Source organism: Pectinophora gossypiella, chromosome 18 (assembly GCF_024362695.1).
Source record: "Pectinophora gossypiella chromosome 18, ilPecGoss1.1, whole genome shotgun sequence".
NCBI classification, from domain to species: Eukaryota; Metazoa; Arthropoda; class Insecta; order Lepidoptera; family Gelechiidae; genus Pectinophora; species Pectinophora gossypiella.
Genome location: NC_065421.1, coordinates 13,494,779 through 13,511,433, shown reverse-complemented (window position 1 = coordinate 13,511,433; position 16,655 = coordinate 13,494,779). Strand labels below are relative to the sequence as shown.

Genomic DNA, 16,655 nt, shown 5'->3' with positions numbered 1-16,655 from the left:
GAAGAAGACTATTATCTAAGAGCGTCTAAGGTTTTCATGCAGCAAATATAGGCTAAGCTGCAGTAGTTTCAAGTGATGAGACATTCAACAAAAAGTACTTTCGTGGCAGAAGATTCGAAGAGTAAACATGTTACTATTTTTTTTTTCTTTGCGAGTCGATAGCGATCGATACTAAATTTTTGCTGACCAATAATTTGCCATGCTTACGGCATTGTTACTAATTGAATAACAGTATTTTTAGTTTGAATTTGGAGTTTCGTAACGGGAAACGGGAGCATGGATTTCTGTGTGAACGGGTGCTGATCTCGAACATAGCAAAAAATCGCTCTATACAAACACCCCGGAATGAAATTGAAAGTTTTCACCAAGCGATTTTAATGAAACAAACGGTTATGCTGCTCATATTATTCCGTTTTCTTATCATTCAGTTTTTCAATAAAATTTTCCCTCTGTTCATAGGTTTCGATTCGGGTTAGATATTGATATTTTTTGACATAATTAATACAACAGAGAGAGTACTAGTAGTTTTATAGCATTAGCCTCTGTACTGTAGAAATCATTTTTATGACACTGTCCTTTGTTGGATTAGGTTAGGTTAGGTGAAGTAGAGTGTGAAGTGTGAAGTGAAGTGATGGTGTCAGACTCAAAACTTCCAAGTGTGAGCGTACCTTAACATTTCGGTTTCTATGAGAAAGAAAATTACGATTTCAGAACTGCTTCGTCATTACAATTTCATTGCTTATCAATCACGAATATCGAGTTTTGATGGAATTTCCATAGTGTTTACGATGTATGCAATACAACATGATCGATAACGGCCTCCCTGTTTCAGTGGTTTGAGCGTTGAGTTCACGATCCGGAGGTCCCGGGTTCAAATCCCGGTGGGGACATATCACAAAAAACATTTTGTGATCCCTAGTTTGGTTAGGACATTACAGGTTGATCACCTGATTGTCCGAAAGTAAGATAATCCGTGCTTCGGAAGGCACGTTAAGCTGTTGGTCCCGGTTACACACAAGTAATGAGAGATCGGTGTTTTTTTTTGGGTTTTTAGAAAGAAAAGGAAAAAAGACGGATGATAATTGTTATTAGATAACGCAACAATACAAAAACAGAACAAAATATATATGTATAATTACACAGGTTATAAATGACACTGTAGTGAAAACTTTGAGGGATAATTAGGTTCCTTTTCTAATATACCTGCGAAAAATGCGAAAAATCCCATATAAAATTTCACCCCGGGCAGATTTCCAAAAAAAAAATGATGCACGATTTTTTGGTTAGTCACAAATAGTCCGCATACCAATTTTTAACCCTCTACCTTGAAAGTTCCAGAATGGTCCATACAAACTTCCAACCCCCATTTTAGGGAAGTGGGGAGTTAGAAAGAGACAAAAAATAGCCTATGTCACCCATCACTACAAATATCTCAACTTAAAAAAACACGTTAATACATTGCTCCGTTTTGACGTGAAAGACGGACAAACAAACAGACACACTTTCCCATTTATAATACCTTTTAGTATGGATTGTGAGATTTGTGAGTCAACTTTAAATAAATTGAATCAAGTTCGTTAGGCCAAATTTGCCTCTTCAGTTTATGTTGACGTAAGCATTATTTCTTGACAGCAACATTAATTGAAACGAGCTTGGAGATGTACCTAAATCAAATGAAATTTTATTTGCAAGAACACATAAAAATACGAAATGGTTGTAAAATAAATTACATAACACTACTGTACAAAAATTAACTGATGAAAAATTTTAAAAATGTATATTGAAAAGAAGGTATTGCTATTGAATATTATACTTATATTTAATATTAAATGTATTTATTTTCATATTTAAAATATTCAATTCAAATTATAGTATCCAGCCATTTCGTTCGTTTCGTTGTATAATAATAAATATTTAATAATCCGAGTTCTATAAAGTCAGGATTCAATTTGAATTGTAAAGTGGATTTCATACATATATTAACTTTTAGTAAATACGGGCCTATAGACTTAATAAGATCTAGCAGTTCTTTGAATTTCTAGAGTGCAATTGAGTGTTCTTAAATGATATCAGTAGCACACACTCTGGTGTCGTTTTCGGATACATTGGACCTTTTTGACCACATCCGCTCGTTTTGTTTAGGTCGTCCTCTTGGAATAAGCCGTTGTATATTTAAATTGACTGGTAACATTACCCACATAATCGGGGGGTCTTTTTGCGTGCTCAAACCAACGAAACCTGCTCTCTTGTAACTTTTCGGATATGGCGTACGCCGAGACTGCCATAAACTTCGCGACGGATCATCCAACGAAGCATTTTCATATCAACGTAATACAAAGTAAGCTTACGTTGTGTAAATGTTAAAAAAAAAACTCACTGTGGTCCTGTATCACCTGCTTCACAGACAGGAACCGCCGGTTCGCTCTCCTTTATACGTGACGTATATATAAGCTGTTTATGTTATGATCATGGTATCCTGGTGAGATATGACCTTCAGTCACAAATTTTGAAAGAAAGAAAGAAACATGCATTACTTTACGACACCACATTATTATATTGTGGCCAGATCTGAAATGGTCATATTTCATGAAATAGCCAACTTAAAATGACCATATCGTTAAAACGTCAACGATTAATGATATTATATATGATTTACAGAGGCAGCAGTAACTGTCAGTACTATTCAGAGGCGGAGAACAGGAGTCCTAGTACGGCTTTACAATAGATTTCTCTGGGCGCCATTCTACTCGCGTCAGACAGAGTAATGCGGGGCGGAAGGCAAGAGCTCCCGACGACCCGATTACTTTTCCCGACGACCCATATATAGAGTAATCACTTTAGCCATAGATGCGGCCAATCAGCTCGCGACACCAAACACTTCAGAACCCCGATACCGAGCCCGCCGGCGTGGTCGACGATTTCCCTCATTCAGCGCTTATCGCTATCGACCCACTAGAGTCGATTAATCCTTTCAATACTCTTCCTCTCAGACGACGCCCTGAGCCGAGGTTCGCGCCCAACTGGGCACCCTCAGGCCTGTTGTCTTAAACGTTGTGCCAAGTGAGAGCCTTCAGCGGTCCCCATTTGTCCGGCCATGTAGTTAATACCAACTGCGGCAAATCGACAATAAGTCAACGTCAAAAAAAAAGAAAGCAAGAGGGAAACCACTGCCCTATTTTTCCCTAAAACGTATTTTATTGGAGAATGCTACACCGACAAGAGCGTGGCTCTAAATTAGTGATGATGATACATTTTCGTTTCCCTAAAGTTTATTTGATACCGTAATCAATTCTAAAGGACGATAGTATCCACCAGTTGCCACTAATATTACCCATGAGGGCTGCTTGACAGATGATAATTAAATTAGGCTAATGCTGCATTAAACCCGTCGGTGTTTGCTGTGTGGTGCTTGCGGGATAATAATCATGATAAATATATAATGTAGGGTTCCATACTGAACTAGGAGAGATAAGTTATTACATTTCCATACTTTGGCGATGGAAAATTCCATTTGATATTAACTAAGAATCATGGTCTGAAACATTCCTCAAAGTTTGCGTTAATAGAATAGAATAGAAATTGTTTATTATAAAAGGGCGCCACACAAAAAAAAGGCAGTAACATATCAAATTTCCACTAAACAATTCCAAAAAAAGCAAGACCGATGTTTGTCGAAATGGTCATACGGTGGTGGTGGACGACCTGAGATATAAGGGATCACTCAGCACAAGTCGCGGCGTGAATCACGACGCTGATATTATGTGGACCCTGTTGGGTGAGGCGTTACGATGTCACTAACACCCTGTACGATAAGCTGCAAAAGCCCAATCAGTTTATTGCAAAATAATAAATTAACTGGTTGCACTTAAGACCTACTGGTTACATGTCGTTTCTGTAATAGACCAAAAACACCTACAAAAACAAAAATGTTATAATTATGACGACTAATGGTTCATATTTTCACCACTGTTTTCAAATAATTCGCTGGACTTAGTGATTGAACTTTTGCTGTTTGATTGTTAGTGTTTCCATACTGAAAGCCGCGCGCGGCGCGGTCGTCATGCAGACCCGGGTGAAAGCGATAAAAAACATAAATCGCGTTTAGCTACTTATCTTCCCGGGCATCTAGTAAAAATCGGCAAAGTGGATGTGTCCTTTTTAAAAGTGTCATGGTATCTTCCCCGTGTGGGTAGTGAGTTCAATGACCGACTTAATCAACTCATGGCAGATGGTCCCGGCTGCTATATAAGGAAGGTAACGAAGTATGCCAGCTTCGACGCAAATGGGATTCCATAGTCTTTGCTTACCGCGGTGGGAAATAGGCGTGAGTTTATGTATGAATGTATACATAATTTATGTAATATACGATTAACCGTGCAAAACAAGCAGCCACATTATGATTAAAGTATGCTGTAGCAACGATACGATAGTTATAATCACATGCTTTTATCATACCAACAAAGCAATAAAAAAATCCGTAATCGATTTTTTACATGTGTTGACAACATGTTAATTTTCCTCTACAACTTTTGTTCTTTCGTATCGATGGCAATGCTATCAAAGTAATCTATAATCTGTCAGCCCAAAATGCTGCCACGGCAATAGCTCGTGCGCAAGCGCTCATCATATCCTCCCGCGTGCAGGTTTCAGGGCACGGCGGCCATGCGTTTCCACACAATTGCCTACTTGACAGTTTTCGGATAAGATCATAAGACGTGTTAAAAATTACAATTGCTTATTTTATGTTTTTTAAAATATTTTATTTTCTCGATAAAGCGTTACATAAAAAAAATATTCTTCAATTACGCGCGAAAACGGTTGGTCTAGTGACATTTTGCCGAGTGACGTCACATTTCAAGAAACAGAAACTGTCGCAGTGTATAACTTGAAACCTGACAGATAGTTTTTGTTTATTTTGAGAAATGTGACGTCACACGAAGCTCAATCATGGCGGCTCGTATTTTGGGTCTTTTTTCGCATTCTTATTTTGTAAGAATAAAATATTTAAAAAAGGATCTTCATAAAAAATCTAACGGATAATTATCGTTAAGTGATTAACTACCCTCTCTCTCTCTTTTTAAGAGCTGCGCTCTTGTCGGTGGAGTAATCGCCTACTACCATAAACTAGCATACCACATACAACCACCATACCAACCATACCATACCAATTACCATACCCGACATATTTCATATTTTATTATTATAACTGTTAAGTAGCCAATTGATAAGTAAAAAACAGTCGCGAATTTCCGTCCCAGTCCCAAATTTAATCGGCTTCGTTCCAACAAAAAAGGTTCCAATATCCAAATAGAATTAGTGCTGAATAGGCCGCTAAAATTTGCGGCTAGCTAATCGAATCTCGGCGTTTCGATAAATTGAAAACCTTCGAACGCAGGTTTCGTGTTTGCTAAAATCCATCTAGAATTCAGATATTAAAAGCTTAATACCTTAGTGCAGGGTTGGCGACACAAAGGCACGCGTGTCATTGAAGGCCAGCTACAAAATAACTAAAACTAAACTTGTCCATATTTCCACGTCACGTGTAAAAAATCACGTTGACGTTGTCGACGTCACGTCACGTTGAAGTAATACCGTGAATTTTGACGCTGACGGCAGCATGACGTGGCGGCAACATAGACAAACTCTTTTGCACGGCATTAATTGGGGAATAAATTATTTAAGTAATTCTTTATTTTTTTCATTAAACACTGACCTAGTACTTCTTCTATCGTGTGAGTTGTGAGGTGGATTACCAACCCCATCAACTCTGGTGTCAGAGTTATTATTGAGCTGCCTCTGACATGACTCATGTAACGACTACGTACTTACATCAATAAGTAGCAACCGGGACCAACGGATGAACGTGCCTTCCAAAGTACGGATCATTTTACTTTGACCTAGTACTGAAAGAACAGTTCTAAAGTTCCTTTTTAAATTTTACAAAAAATCGGCAAGGTGGCGCCGCGATCAGATCTAGGATGTTTTAAAGAAAGACCAGATCAATAGTAGGTACTCAAAATCGGTGAGCATGCATGAAGAATTGGATGAGAAAAGGAAGAAGCGAAAGTGGTGTGTGAGGATTGTAGTATGGGGAATTCCGTGGTCTCTGCCTACCCTAATGGGAAATAGGCATTATCTTATGCATGTATGTACGGTCACGACTACTAATATGTATATACTTTGAAACCATGTCACATTAACTTTTTTGACAAATAAAACCGTAAGTCTCATTAAATGTCAAATAAGATAGTGCGACAGGGGTCTAAAGTGGGTACATAATATTGCTCATGACTGTACATTATGGCTGCAGGTCAACAAGGATCTTGTGACACTAGAATGACTTTGACCACAGTTTGCTGATGTGCCCGATTTCCATTTATAACGACTGTCAAAAATGACGTTTCTTATGCGGTGTTAGTTCCAAAAATTGCCACGTACTAAAGTAAAGATTTTTTTTTATAAACAACTTTTTGGTTTATAAACACAGGGTGTTAGTGACGTCGTAACGAAAACTTTGAGGCATGATTCAGGCCATGATTCTGAGTTGATATCAAGTGGAATTTTCCGTCGCAAAAGTGTTGAACGGAAAACAATTTAAAAAAAAACACAAAAATAAAATCCACTTGATATCAACTCAGAATCATGGTTTGAATCATCCCCCTCAGTATTCTTTACGGCATCACTAACACCCATACCTACTTGTATGGCTACCGTATGTACTTGTAAGGGGTGTAAGTGAGTCGTTCTTCTTTTTTATCGACAATGATCTGTCCTTCGTTCTGCTTCTGATAAGTTATGTTTTAGAATTTTGTTTCATGTTTCCATTGTCCAAAAATATAGTTATCTTATTATACTCAAAATACAAGCAAAATACTAATCGGTTCCTCAATTAGTCCTTAAAGAAGCTTGATTGTTTTTCACAAAATTCTGTGACAGAGTGGTAAATTAAAATGCTGTCTCCGATGAAAAGGACCACTCTGTCACAATATTTTTTGGAATGTGTCTACAAAGAAAAGTATGTTACCAAGATAAAGAAAACCTCTAAACGGTCCTCTACAGACACATCTTTATATGATGTTTTAAAATATTTAATGCCGTTATAATTTTAAAGATGTTAAATCCGATAAATTGAGAAAATGTCTTTTTATTGTCGATAAAAAAGAAGAACGACCCATGTAACATCGTAACGAATACTGAGGGAGATGATTCAGCTGATTATTCTTAGTTAATAACTAAAAAAACATGAATGTTACGACTAAAAATGCCACTTGATGTTAACTCAGAATCATGGTCTGAATCATCCCCCGAATATTCACCATGATTATTCGCTACGATGTCACTAACACCCTGTATATAAAGGTTTGCCAACCCTGCCCTAATGGTAGTATTCGGCCAACTATTGTAAATGACGTCACGCGTGATATTCACCCGACCATATTTCAATGTGAAATCGAATTAAAGTATTATGCTGTAATGACCCAGCCAAACAATGGTAGAGCAGCGAGGAATTTCAAGCTTAATAATGATGAATTGATATTCGACTGTAGGTATTTTACCTATGAATGATTTGTATTTGTTAACTTAAATTATTTTGTATTGGCCCCGATTCCTGCACACAACTCCTAATTTTATTTTAAGTTATATCCGTCATTTTCTTATCCGCCGAAAAGGAAAGGGACGGGTGATTGTCAACAAGTTTTAAGTTTACGCGGTTATTATCATAATTAAAACACATAATAACGGGTTCTTACCGCATTTAAATGGGGATATGAGACTCCCGATATTTCGACACTGTTGCAAGTGCCATGATCACGGGATGACTGATGAGATTGGAGTGGAGTCTCATATCCCCATTTAAACGCGGTAAGAACCCGTTATTATGTGTTTTAATTATGTCAACAAGTTAATTTTAAAATGAATGAATAACTCGTGCGAATAAAATAGGCATCTCGCTGGTATTCAATCCGTTTGACGTGCTGTCTACTGAACTCTGTCGGGTTATTTGCCGATGTAAAATTTTTAGACGGTTGTTTTATTTCTGTTTAAAATTGACGTGTACGGTCACGAGCATTAATATGTATACACTTTGGTACCATGTCACATTAACTTTTTTGACAAATTGAACTGTAAGTCTCACTAAATGTCAAATAATTATGTTAGTGCGACAGAGTCCTAAAGTGGGTACATCAATTGCTCATGACTGTACTCCATAAATTTTATGCCTGTCGATTACCCGTCCCTTTCTTTTTCAACGGATAAGTAAATGACAGGTATAACTTAAAATAAAATTAGCACCATTACCCAGTTAAATTAAAAAGTGTTCTAATCACTCACTGAATGAATTCCATTTTCATAATTGGAGTAATATTATCAGAAGAATTTTGAAACCAAGTCAAAAGTGGCTGCGAGTTGTTTTCAGATTACTTGTAGTTCAGCTCATCCCATTTTGAAAATCGATTAGATTTAAAATCATGCAAAGCGAAATATCACAAAGAGAAAACGTCAAAAATATCTGATTCGGACAGGAAGAGGAAATGGTCGGGTAATGGTTAACTCTTCGTTTGGATTTGAATTCCATCCGAGTCAGAATTTATCGATCTTCTGCAATACAAAAATCCAATTCACCATTCACCAAAAAAAAAAAACAACTTACTAATAACAGTAAAGTTGAGCTTCATGTTCCTAGTGGGAGAGTTTCTGAAGTCGACTCTGCAGCGGTAGACTCCAGCATCGGTCGCCATCACGTTGTCAATGAGTAGGACGGCAGGAGACGCCGCGGCGCGGAAGTAGGCTCGCGGCCCGAAACCAGTGGGGGAAGACCACAGCTTGGGCTGGGACGCCAGCCGGCCACGGACGTCGTAGCTAAAGAGGATAATTAAGTTATTATGATGGCCCTAACGCTCTCCTTGGTCCAGTGGTTGACCGTTAGGCACATAATCCCGAAGTCACGGTTAAGTCTCCCCCGAAACGCTTCTTCTTTGCGTCGGGAGTTTGTTTTTTTTTTCTGTTTTTTTCAATATTTAATTTTTGTTACTACTTCGACCCTTGACATATCACAAGCCAGTTTTTATCAATCATATTTTAAAAACTATTGAAAGTCTCCAGCCGTTTCTAAAAACATGTTTAAAGTTTTCTTCTTCAAAAGGCATTTATAAGCCTATTAAAGAATCAATATTATTAGTTTTTCCAATCATGTTTTTTATTTATACAAAAATTAATAATTATCTTCTAGTTTCGAATGGTTTTCTATTAAGATTGGATCCAATTCAAGAATCAATATATTTACGTACTTACAAGAAATCGAACAAATGACAATGTGAGATGCGCTAATCTAGAATACGAACACATCAGGTAAAATGGGTTATTATACTACGCAATCTACCCAGTCCAAAATCACGGGCTCGCGTATCTACATCGGAAAAAAATATGCTATTACACTCGCTCGAGATTGTAGTTACCATGGTTACGTCCACCAATTTGCTATTAGACCACACGATTCTGATCGCCGCCCCCGTGGCCTTGACGCATCGGACAGAATGGATTGGCAAATGTAATAACCGGTTAAGATATAGGGTATAAAACCTCAGGTTAAGCTTTCTGTTACTAACATAATATGGACGAGTTTCCGAAATATTGAATTGAATTTCATATTGAATTTTAATTAAACGGTTTTTCCCTAGCATATCCTATCCCACTGCTGACCAAGGCCTTCCCTCTCCTTTTTCACAATTTATTATCCTGGCAGATATTATGCCAGTCCCTTTTACAAACATCCAGTATGGCTAACATGAGCAACGGGATAAAATTTTGTCACAGTCTTTTCACGATTCTGACGATACAAATATGTCGTTTTGTCGATTGGTGTTGATATGTAAACTCAAATACGTCATATCTGTCAAAATACGAACAAAATCACGTGCCACACGCATGATAGGGAAAAATAACTTATCGATTTCGACAATATTTATTGAATCGATTGATAATTATATAATAGGTTATGCTCTTAACTGTTATGGTCTTACAACCAAAACGAATATAGAAAAGCTAGAAAATATGCAAATTAGATTTTTAAAACTCCTTGTTAATAAAAAAACTAAAAATAAATGTAAAGATAACTATAGAATGCTATTCAAAATTTGCAAAATTCTACCTGTCAGTTTGAAACATAAATATTTATTATTAGTGCTTAATCACAATAAACCAAATGTATCTGTAACAGTAAATAAAATAGTTAATAAGTACTAGATCAATGGCCTCAGGCAAACTGGTTGTTCCGAGAGTATACAATTATTATGGGGATAGGACCCTAAGTAAGCGCATACCTTATCTCATCAACAGTTTGCCTGAGAACATTAAAAATGAGCCAAAAATGTTTGAAAATAAGTTAAAAAAATATTTATTAGATTTAATTTAGCACGTACTTACCTATTTTTTAATTATAATTTAATGTAATTTAACCAAGTGAGCGAGACTGTGATCCTGCAGACAAATTGCTTATGCAATTTTGCAGGACATTGCATTTAAACTAATGTACTTAAGGCTTAATAATAATAAATAAATAAATAATAAATAACTAATATACTTAAGGCTTAATAATAATAAATAAATAAATAATAAAAATAAATAAATTTTATTACGTCGCGCATGTTAGCCCTGCTAATCGGCTTTCCATCTCTTATCCATTTCTTAAACGAATATCAAGAATTGAAAAGTCAATACCTATAAAGCGGTTCTCCATCAGCTTCCTTGAACCACAACACCATGGAAACTAGGTCGTCAGTGGCTAGCGGCTGCGTGTCACACGGCAGAGCTGCCTTCTTGCCCAGAACACCCTGGACGTTCGCTGTTGGTACTGCAACAAAAGATAAAACGCTATTAGAATTTGCAATCAGACCACATAAATAACTTAATTATATTTATATATCATGTCCATGATTGGCGGAACTATAGCCAAGAGTCGTCATCACCAATTTAAGAGCCACGCTCTTGTCGGTGTAGCATTCTCCATGCTAGTTTTTAGGGAAAAATAGGGCAGCAGTTTCCCAAAGAAAAGACCCAAGAGTAGGTAGGTATGGTAATATGGGTTACATGCCTGATATAAAATGATTTTATTTATTATTTATTTATATTTATTTCCAACTGGCTAGAATATAACTACACTAGAATATAACTACACACTGGCTAGAATATAACTACACAACCACAACAAATTAGTGTAAGAGAGAATATACAAACACAAATATACTTTATTGCACACAACATACACAACATCCATATATTTCATCCATTCCATTACCATATTTTCCATATTTTTTCCATTTTTTTATCCATCCATTCATCATATTTTTTTTTTTTTTACTTTACTTTTACTTTTTACAACAAGTTTTACACACATGGACGAAAGATACAGAACAATCTGACAGCCTTATTGCTAAGCAACATTTTCTTCCAGACAACTAGTGGCAAGAAAACATTTATAACAATTTGGTAATGTACGTACTTACACTCATTCCCGCGATACTAAATTGTGGATCTGTCCCACTAAAAATATGATCAATAGTCTAACAACCTGTAGGTTGTCTTAAGAAACTTATTAAGGTTGATGTCAAGGTTACAGTTATACCGCCAAACGCTGCGATATATTGACAACGTAACGATTACTACGGTCACGAGCATTAATTCGTAGCCAGTATGAAGCGAGCGCCGCGCCGAGCGGCTCATGGCAGAACGAGATAGTCGCACTTTCTTTCGCGCATGTTGAACGCTGAGAGGCTGAGATTTGCACAAATAGCAACGTTGTATATACACTCACACTACACAGTTACACGTCTCCATAATTTACCTATTATAATGTATTCTTTTCATTAGTAGTTTTGTTATTATAAGTTTTATTTATTCATTTTGCATATATATCTTTAATAGGAATAGTATATATCTTTAATATCAAGTATAAGTAATGCATTATAATCTATGTAAGTATCATAGTATGTTTTCTTTATTGTATATAAGTAGGTACGTAATTGAGTTTGGTGTGTCCGTGGCTCACGTTCGATAGGTCTCCCATAATACCAGCGCCGCGGCCCGTGCTAAGCACGTGTCACGGCATTATGCTGAGGGAGATCCTTTTTTTATTTTGGGCGCCTCCATTGTGTATTTAATGTCTGTATTATTTGTATTTTTGTCTTTGTTTTTTCTTTCTATTTTTTTTTATTTCTGTAATGTAAGTTTGTAAATGTGGCGTCCAATATGGAAATAAATATTTTCTTTCTTTCTTTCTTTCTAATTCAATTTGGTACCATATATCACATTAACTTTTTTGACAGGGTCCTAAAGTGGGTACATTATATTGCTCATGACTATACATAGCCGACCTACTACGAACCGACAACGCAACAGCAACAGCAACGAATAATAGTAAAAAGTCCTTCTTCTTCTATGAGGATGATGTGAGGTGGATTACCGGTTGGTAATGATGTTTGATGATGATGAGGTTTCATCAACTCGAAGTCCTAAGATGGAGTTTTTTGTACCATGTGGTGACAGACAATTTAGATAATACTACTTATAGTCCATGGTCGTTACATTGTCATCTTCTTCTATCGTGTGGTTTGTAAGGTGAATTACCAACCTCATCAACCCTGGTGTCAGGGTTATTATTGAGCCGCCAAAGGCCCCTGCCATGGCTCATGTAACGACTACTTACTTACATCAGTATGTAATAACCAGGACCAACGGCTTAACGTGCCTTCCAAAGCACGGATCATCTTACTTTTTGGACAATCAGGTGAGCTGCCTGTAATGTCCTAACCAAATTGGGATCACAAAGTGATTTTTGTGATATGTTCCCACCGGAATTGGCCGGGACCTCCGGATCGCGAGCCCAATCTCAATCACTGGACCACGGAGGCCATTATATGCCGTCATGTATTGGCTCAACAATAACCCTGACATCAACATTAATGAGGTTGGTTGGCAAAACAACATAAGAGAAGAAGAATTGAGGGACGATCTTATACTTACAAGTTATTCCACCGTCCAACCCTACCATATGTAACAGAACGCACCACAATAATCGTCGCGGATGGAATCATCTAGGTTCTTTTCAATAAACTTTAATGTACATCAATAATGTGTTCAAATATTTGTCTAAAACTTAGTACTTAATAGTACCTAAAAGGTTTGGCTATGGGGTGAAATATTTTTTCGACATTTATTTATTATTTTCGTCTTTTTCAATTTATATTTTTATTATTATAATATTCTTTTATTTTTAGACTTTAGACAGGAAAAACATAATTAGAACTTTGAGGAGCATGTAGGCTTTGTTTCACCTTTAGGCTTCATAAATTCATAGACCTACAAACAAATGGAATTCAATGGTCTCTACTTGCCCTGGTGGGGAGGTGGGCGTGAGTTTGTGTATGTATGTATGTATCTACAAACCAATATGGAAGTGATAATGATATTCTAGTGATTATACCATTATGTATGTCTGTGTACAGGAGTGGGACGTATACGTATATAGGCTGTTTATGTTTATGTATACCATTATGTAAATATTTATTTCTTAATTTGTATCTAGTGTTTCTATAAGCCAACTATTCTTATTAACTTATAAATTCAACGCCATCTATTAGGGAATAGATTTGGATAAGCGCGTCTACTCGTACATAGATGGAGTGGGAAAAGGACTGCCATTTGTGAGAAGCAGGACTTCAATTTTAAACAGCTTGATAGCTAGAAGTCATTGTAGTACCATAGCTTGCCAATAGATGGAGCTGTACGATATCAATAAAAATAATCAACCAGGGTATTATTAATGAAACATACTATTTTTCTCCAAACCTGCTTTATTTAATATTGATGCGCATAATTAACAAAGTACCTTTGATGTGAGAAACAGTAGTGTGCTTGTAGGCTTAAATCTTTCATCTTGCTAAATTTGTCCGTCATTCACATTTGTTTTCCCATAATTTAATTTAATATTCTGCAACAGATTCCAGGTTTGAAGTAGATATCTGTCCCTCCTGGATCTTTGGACGATTCTGAAAGTAATTAATAACTGAAATTAGGGGTAAATTTTATGTAAGAGCATAATCACTGTCTAGTACCTACTAAGACGATGACTTGCATTTACTTATTGTTTCTACAGGTATTATTTATGACTCACAGGACTCTAATAAACGAATAAAAACATGTGAATACAATAGAAGTAGCATTCATTCTTATTCTCAAAACAATATGAAGGGAGATCAAATCTCATCATGAAAGCCAGTTTTAAGCGAAACCGTTTTGCTAATAACTTTTTATTTTATGTATCAATCCAGAAACTATTGGTTGATTTCATGCCTGGTAAGTATGTAATTTATGTAATTTAGTGACTAAGCATATGTAGGAATTTAAGGAATATTTGAAAATTTCATCTGTTAATATCTCATTAAATCCTAAACAGATTCAGATAATTTTTGTAGTCCTGACAAGAACTATTTCCCCACACATGGAGTTAAGTAATAAAATTTGGTTTGATTGCTGTTTGATAGTTGAAATTATCGTAAGAAAAATTGGAACAAATGGTTGAAACAGTGACATTGTACATTACGATTTTTTTTATAAAATACTTAACGAATACAAAAGGTATTTATTAATTTCTTACCTGGTGAGTGAATATTTTATAGGATACATAATAAACATCGTCAAGAAGTCTTCAATCTTACTAATTATTGTAGCTAAATACCGTACGTTGCATCTTATTTTGTCTTCCTTCCATATGTTTCCCACTATTCTGTAGTCGTATTAAACACGATCTGAAAGGTTTCATAATTATATTTAACACAAAAAGTACACTAATTGTTCAAACAATACAAACCACACTACTTGATTCAAGTGTTTTGTTTAACTGTGAGAACGAATGAAGGATATGTTCAGTTTACGTCACAGGAATACATAGATTATAAAAAGGTATACGAAATTTTAGAGTTTGTTAATTAGGATTCGAAATAGGGTTGTTATTTTGAAAGAATATGTACGAATTTATGGAATAAAATTATTTAAAATACAAAAATTGACATTAGGATAGTTTGAATTTTCGCGGGAGTAGCAAGCACCCATAGGGTGTAGATGTAAAAATATATGAATGAAGGGTTTTGAGCTGGTATATTTTACAAAATTGAAAATAATAGCTATATTACGTAGTATTTCTTGTTGAAATTGATTTATAAAGCTTACGAAGTTCGTACCTATCGTTTAAAATATTATTCTAATTTTTTAGAACTGTAATTCGCGAAAATTAAAAAAATCTTGGAAAAAAAGTAAAACTAAAATAATGCCAAGTGTGAATCGCATTATTTTGAGGGGTTCCGTGCCTACACATTGAAGGAACATTTAGTGAACAAAAACATGAACATGAATTGTTCGTGAATTTTATATTGCTAGTATGTTGTCGTTGTTAAAGACAAGCCAAAACATGCATTAGTGGATCGGGTTTGTAGAGTGGGGGATCTTTTTAAATGTTTGATTTATTGTGTTTCTTTGAATTTGTAGTTGTGATGGCAATGGAGATGCATTGTTTTTGAAAGTTTCAGCTACCTAATTGTCACAGTTTAAGAGATATAGAGGAATTTAGGTATTATTCATGGATTTTGTCTCCAAAAACGGAACCGTTTTTGGATTGTTGACAATATGTTGTATTGTACGCGTTTTAGACTCTAAAATAGGTGTTGTGCAGAAGTCACGCCACTTTCGCGTACACAGAGAAACAGCCAATAAGGTTGTGGAGCTTGGTTTGTGTAGATTATGTAAATTAGAGATGTGTGCGAGAAACGTCAGGCAAATTGTCGAGCGAGTGTTTGGCTATTTAGAAATTCTACAAAATTGGATATATTTTTTATCTAAAATTCTGCAGTTCTGATTTGATAAATTAAATAGAATTTGATTAAATAAATAACATCATTAGTATTATAGTCTACTTAAGAATAAAAATAAAATTTAATGAATATTTTTATGTCAATAGGAAGTATGAGATTTTCAATTATACCTCGATTGTCAATGTCGGGTAAATGTCATTTTGATGTTTTTGGGGCGCTAGTGGTAGCAATATCGCGATTGCCCGAGAGATGAGATGGAGAATAGCGGGTATAAAAGGGTTTTGCACGATTTTTTGAGGGACTCCGTTGGTGACTAGAACAGCAGGAGGTGCTGCCGGTTTTAGAAAATTCAAGTCGGACTAGAGTTTCTGTAAGTCGGTAGGGATCCGTTCTGCTGGATTACCAGCTGTCGCGACTTTTGAGAGCTCCGTAGCTCAGGATTACAGTGCGCGATTATTATTTTGTCAAAATATGTAAATTTGCTCTTTAATCAGCTATTCGAACCGTGGTGTAGCTGATCGTCTACCGCGTTAGAATAGGGATTAGAATTAGCTTCCGTGCGTAGATTACGTGAAATATTTAGGGTTTTGTCCGACAAAAGTCCGCGGAGTGCGCTGTAGGGACCTTGTTAGGTTTTAAAATAGGAAGTGTGGTGTACTAATTACCTTTTTCTTACAGGCATCGTTGGAAACAGGTCTGAGATCATCAGATCTCAGACGACAGGTACAATTTTACGCTAAAGATAGGGCCCGATAGGAGTAGGATGTGTCAAAAGTGTGTAGGGAAGCTTGC

General features: G+C 36.1%; 1 protein-coding gene across 1 annotated transcript in view; it reads right to left on the bottom strand.

The window, feature by feature from the left end:
• The window catches only part of LOC126374854 (nephrin-like), a 175,392-nt gene that overhangs the window by 70,506 nt on the left and 88,231 nt on the right, over positions 1–16,655 (bottom strand). The window contains exons 2-3 of the mRNA XM_050021612.1: positions 10,720–10,852; positions 8,654–8,862 (exon numbers count right to left, since the gene is read on the bottom strand). Coding sequence (XP_049877569.1) covers positions 8,654–8,862; positions 10,720–10,852 — 342 coding nt within the window. The remainder of the gene's footprint in view (positions 1–8,653; positions 8,863–10,719; positions 10,853–16,655) is intronic.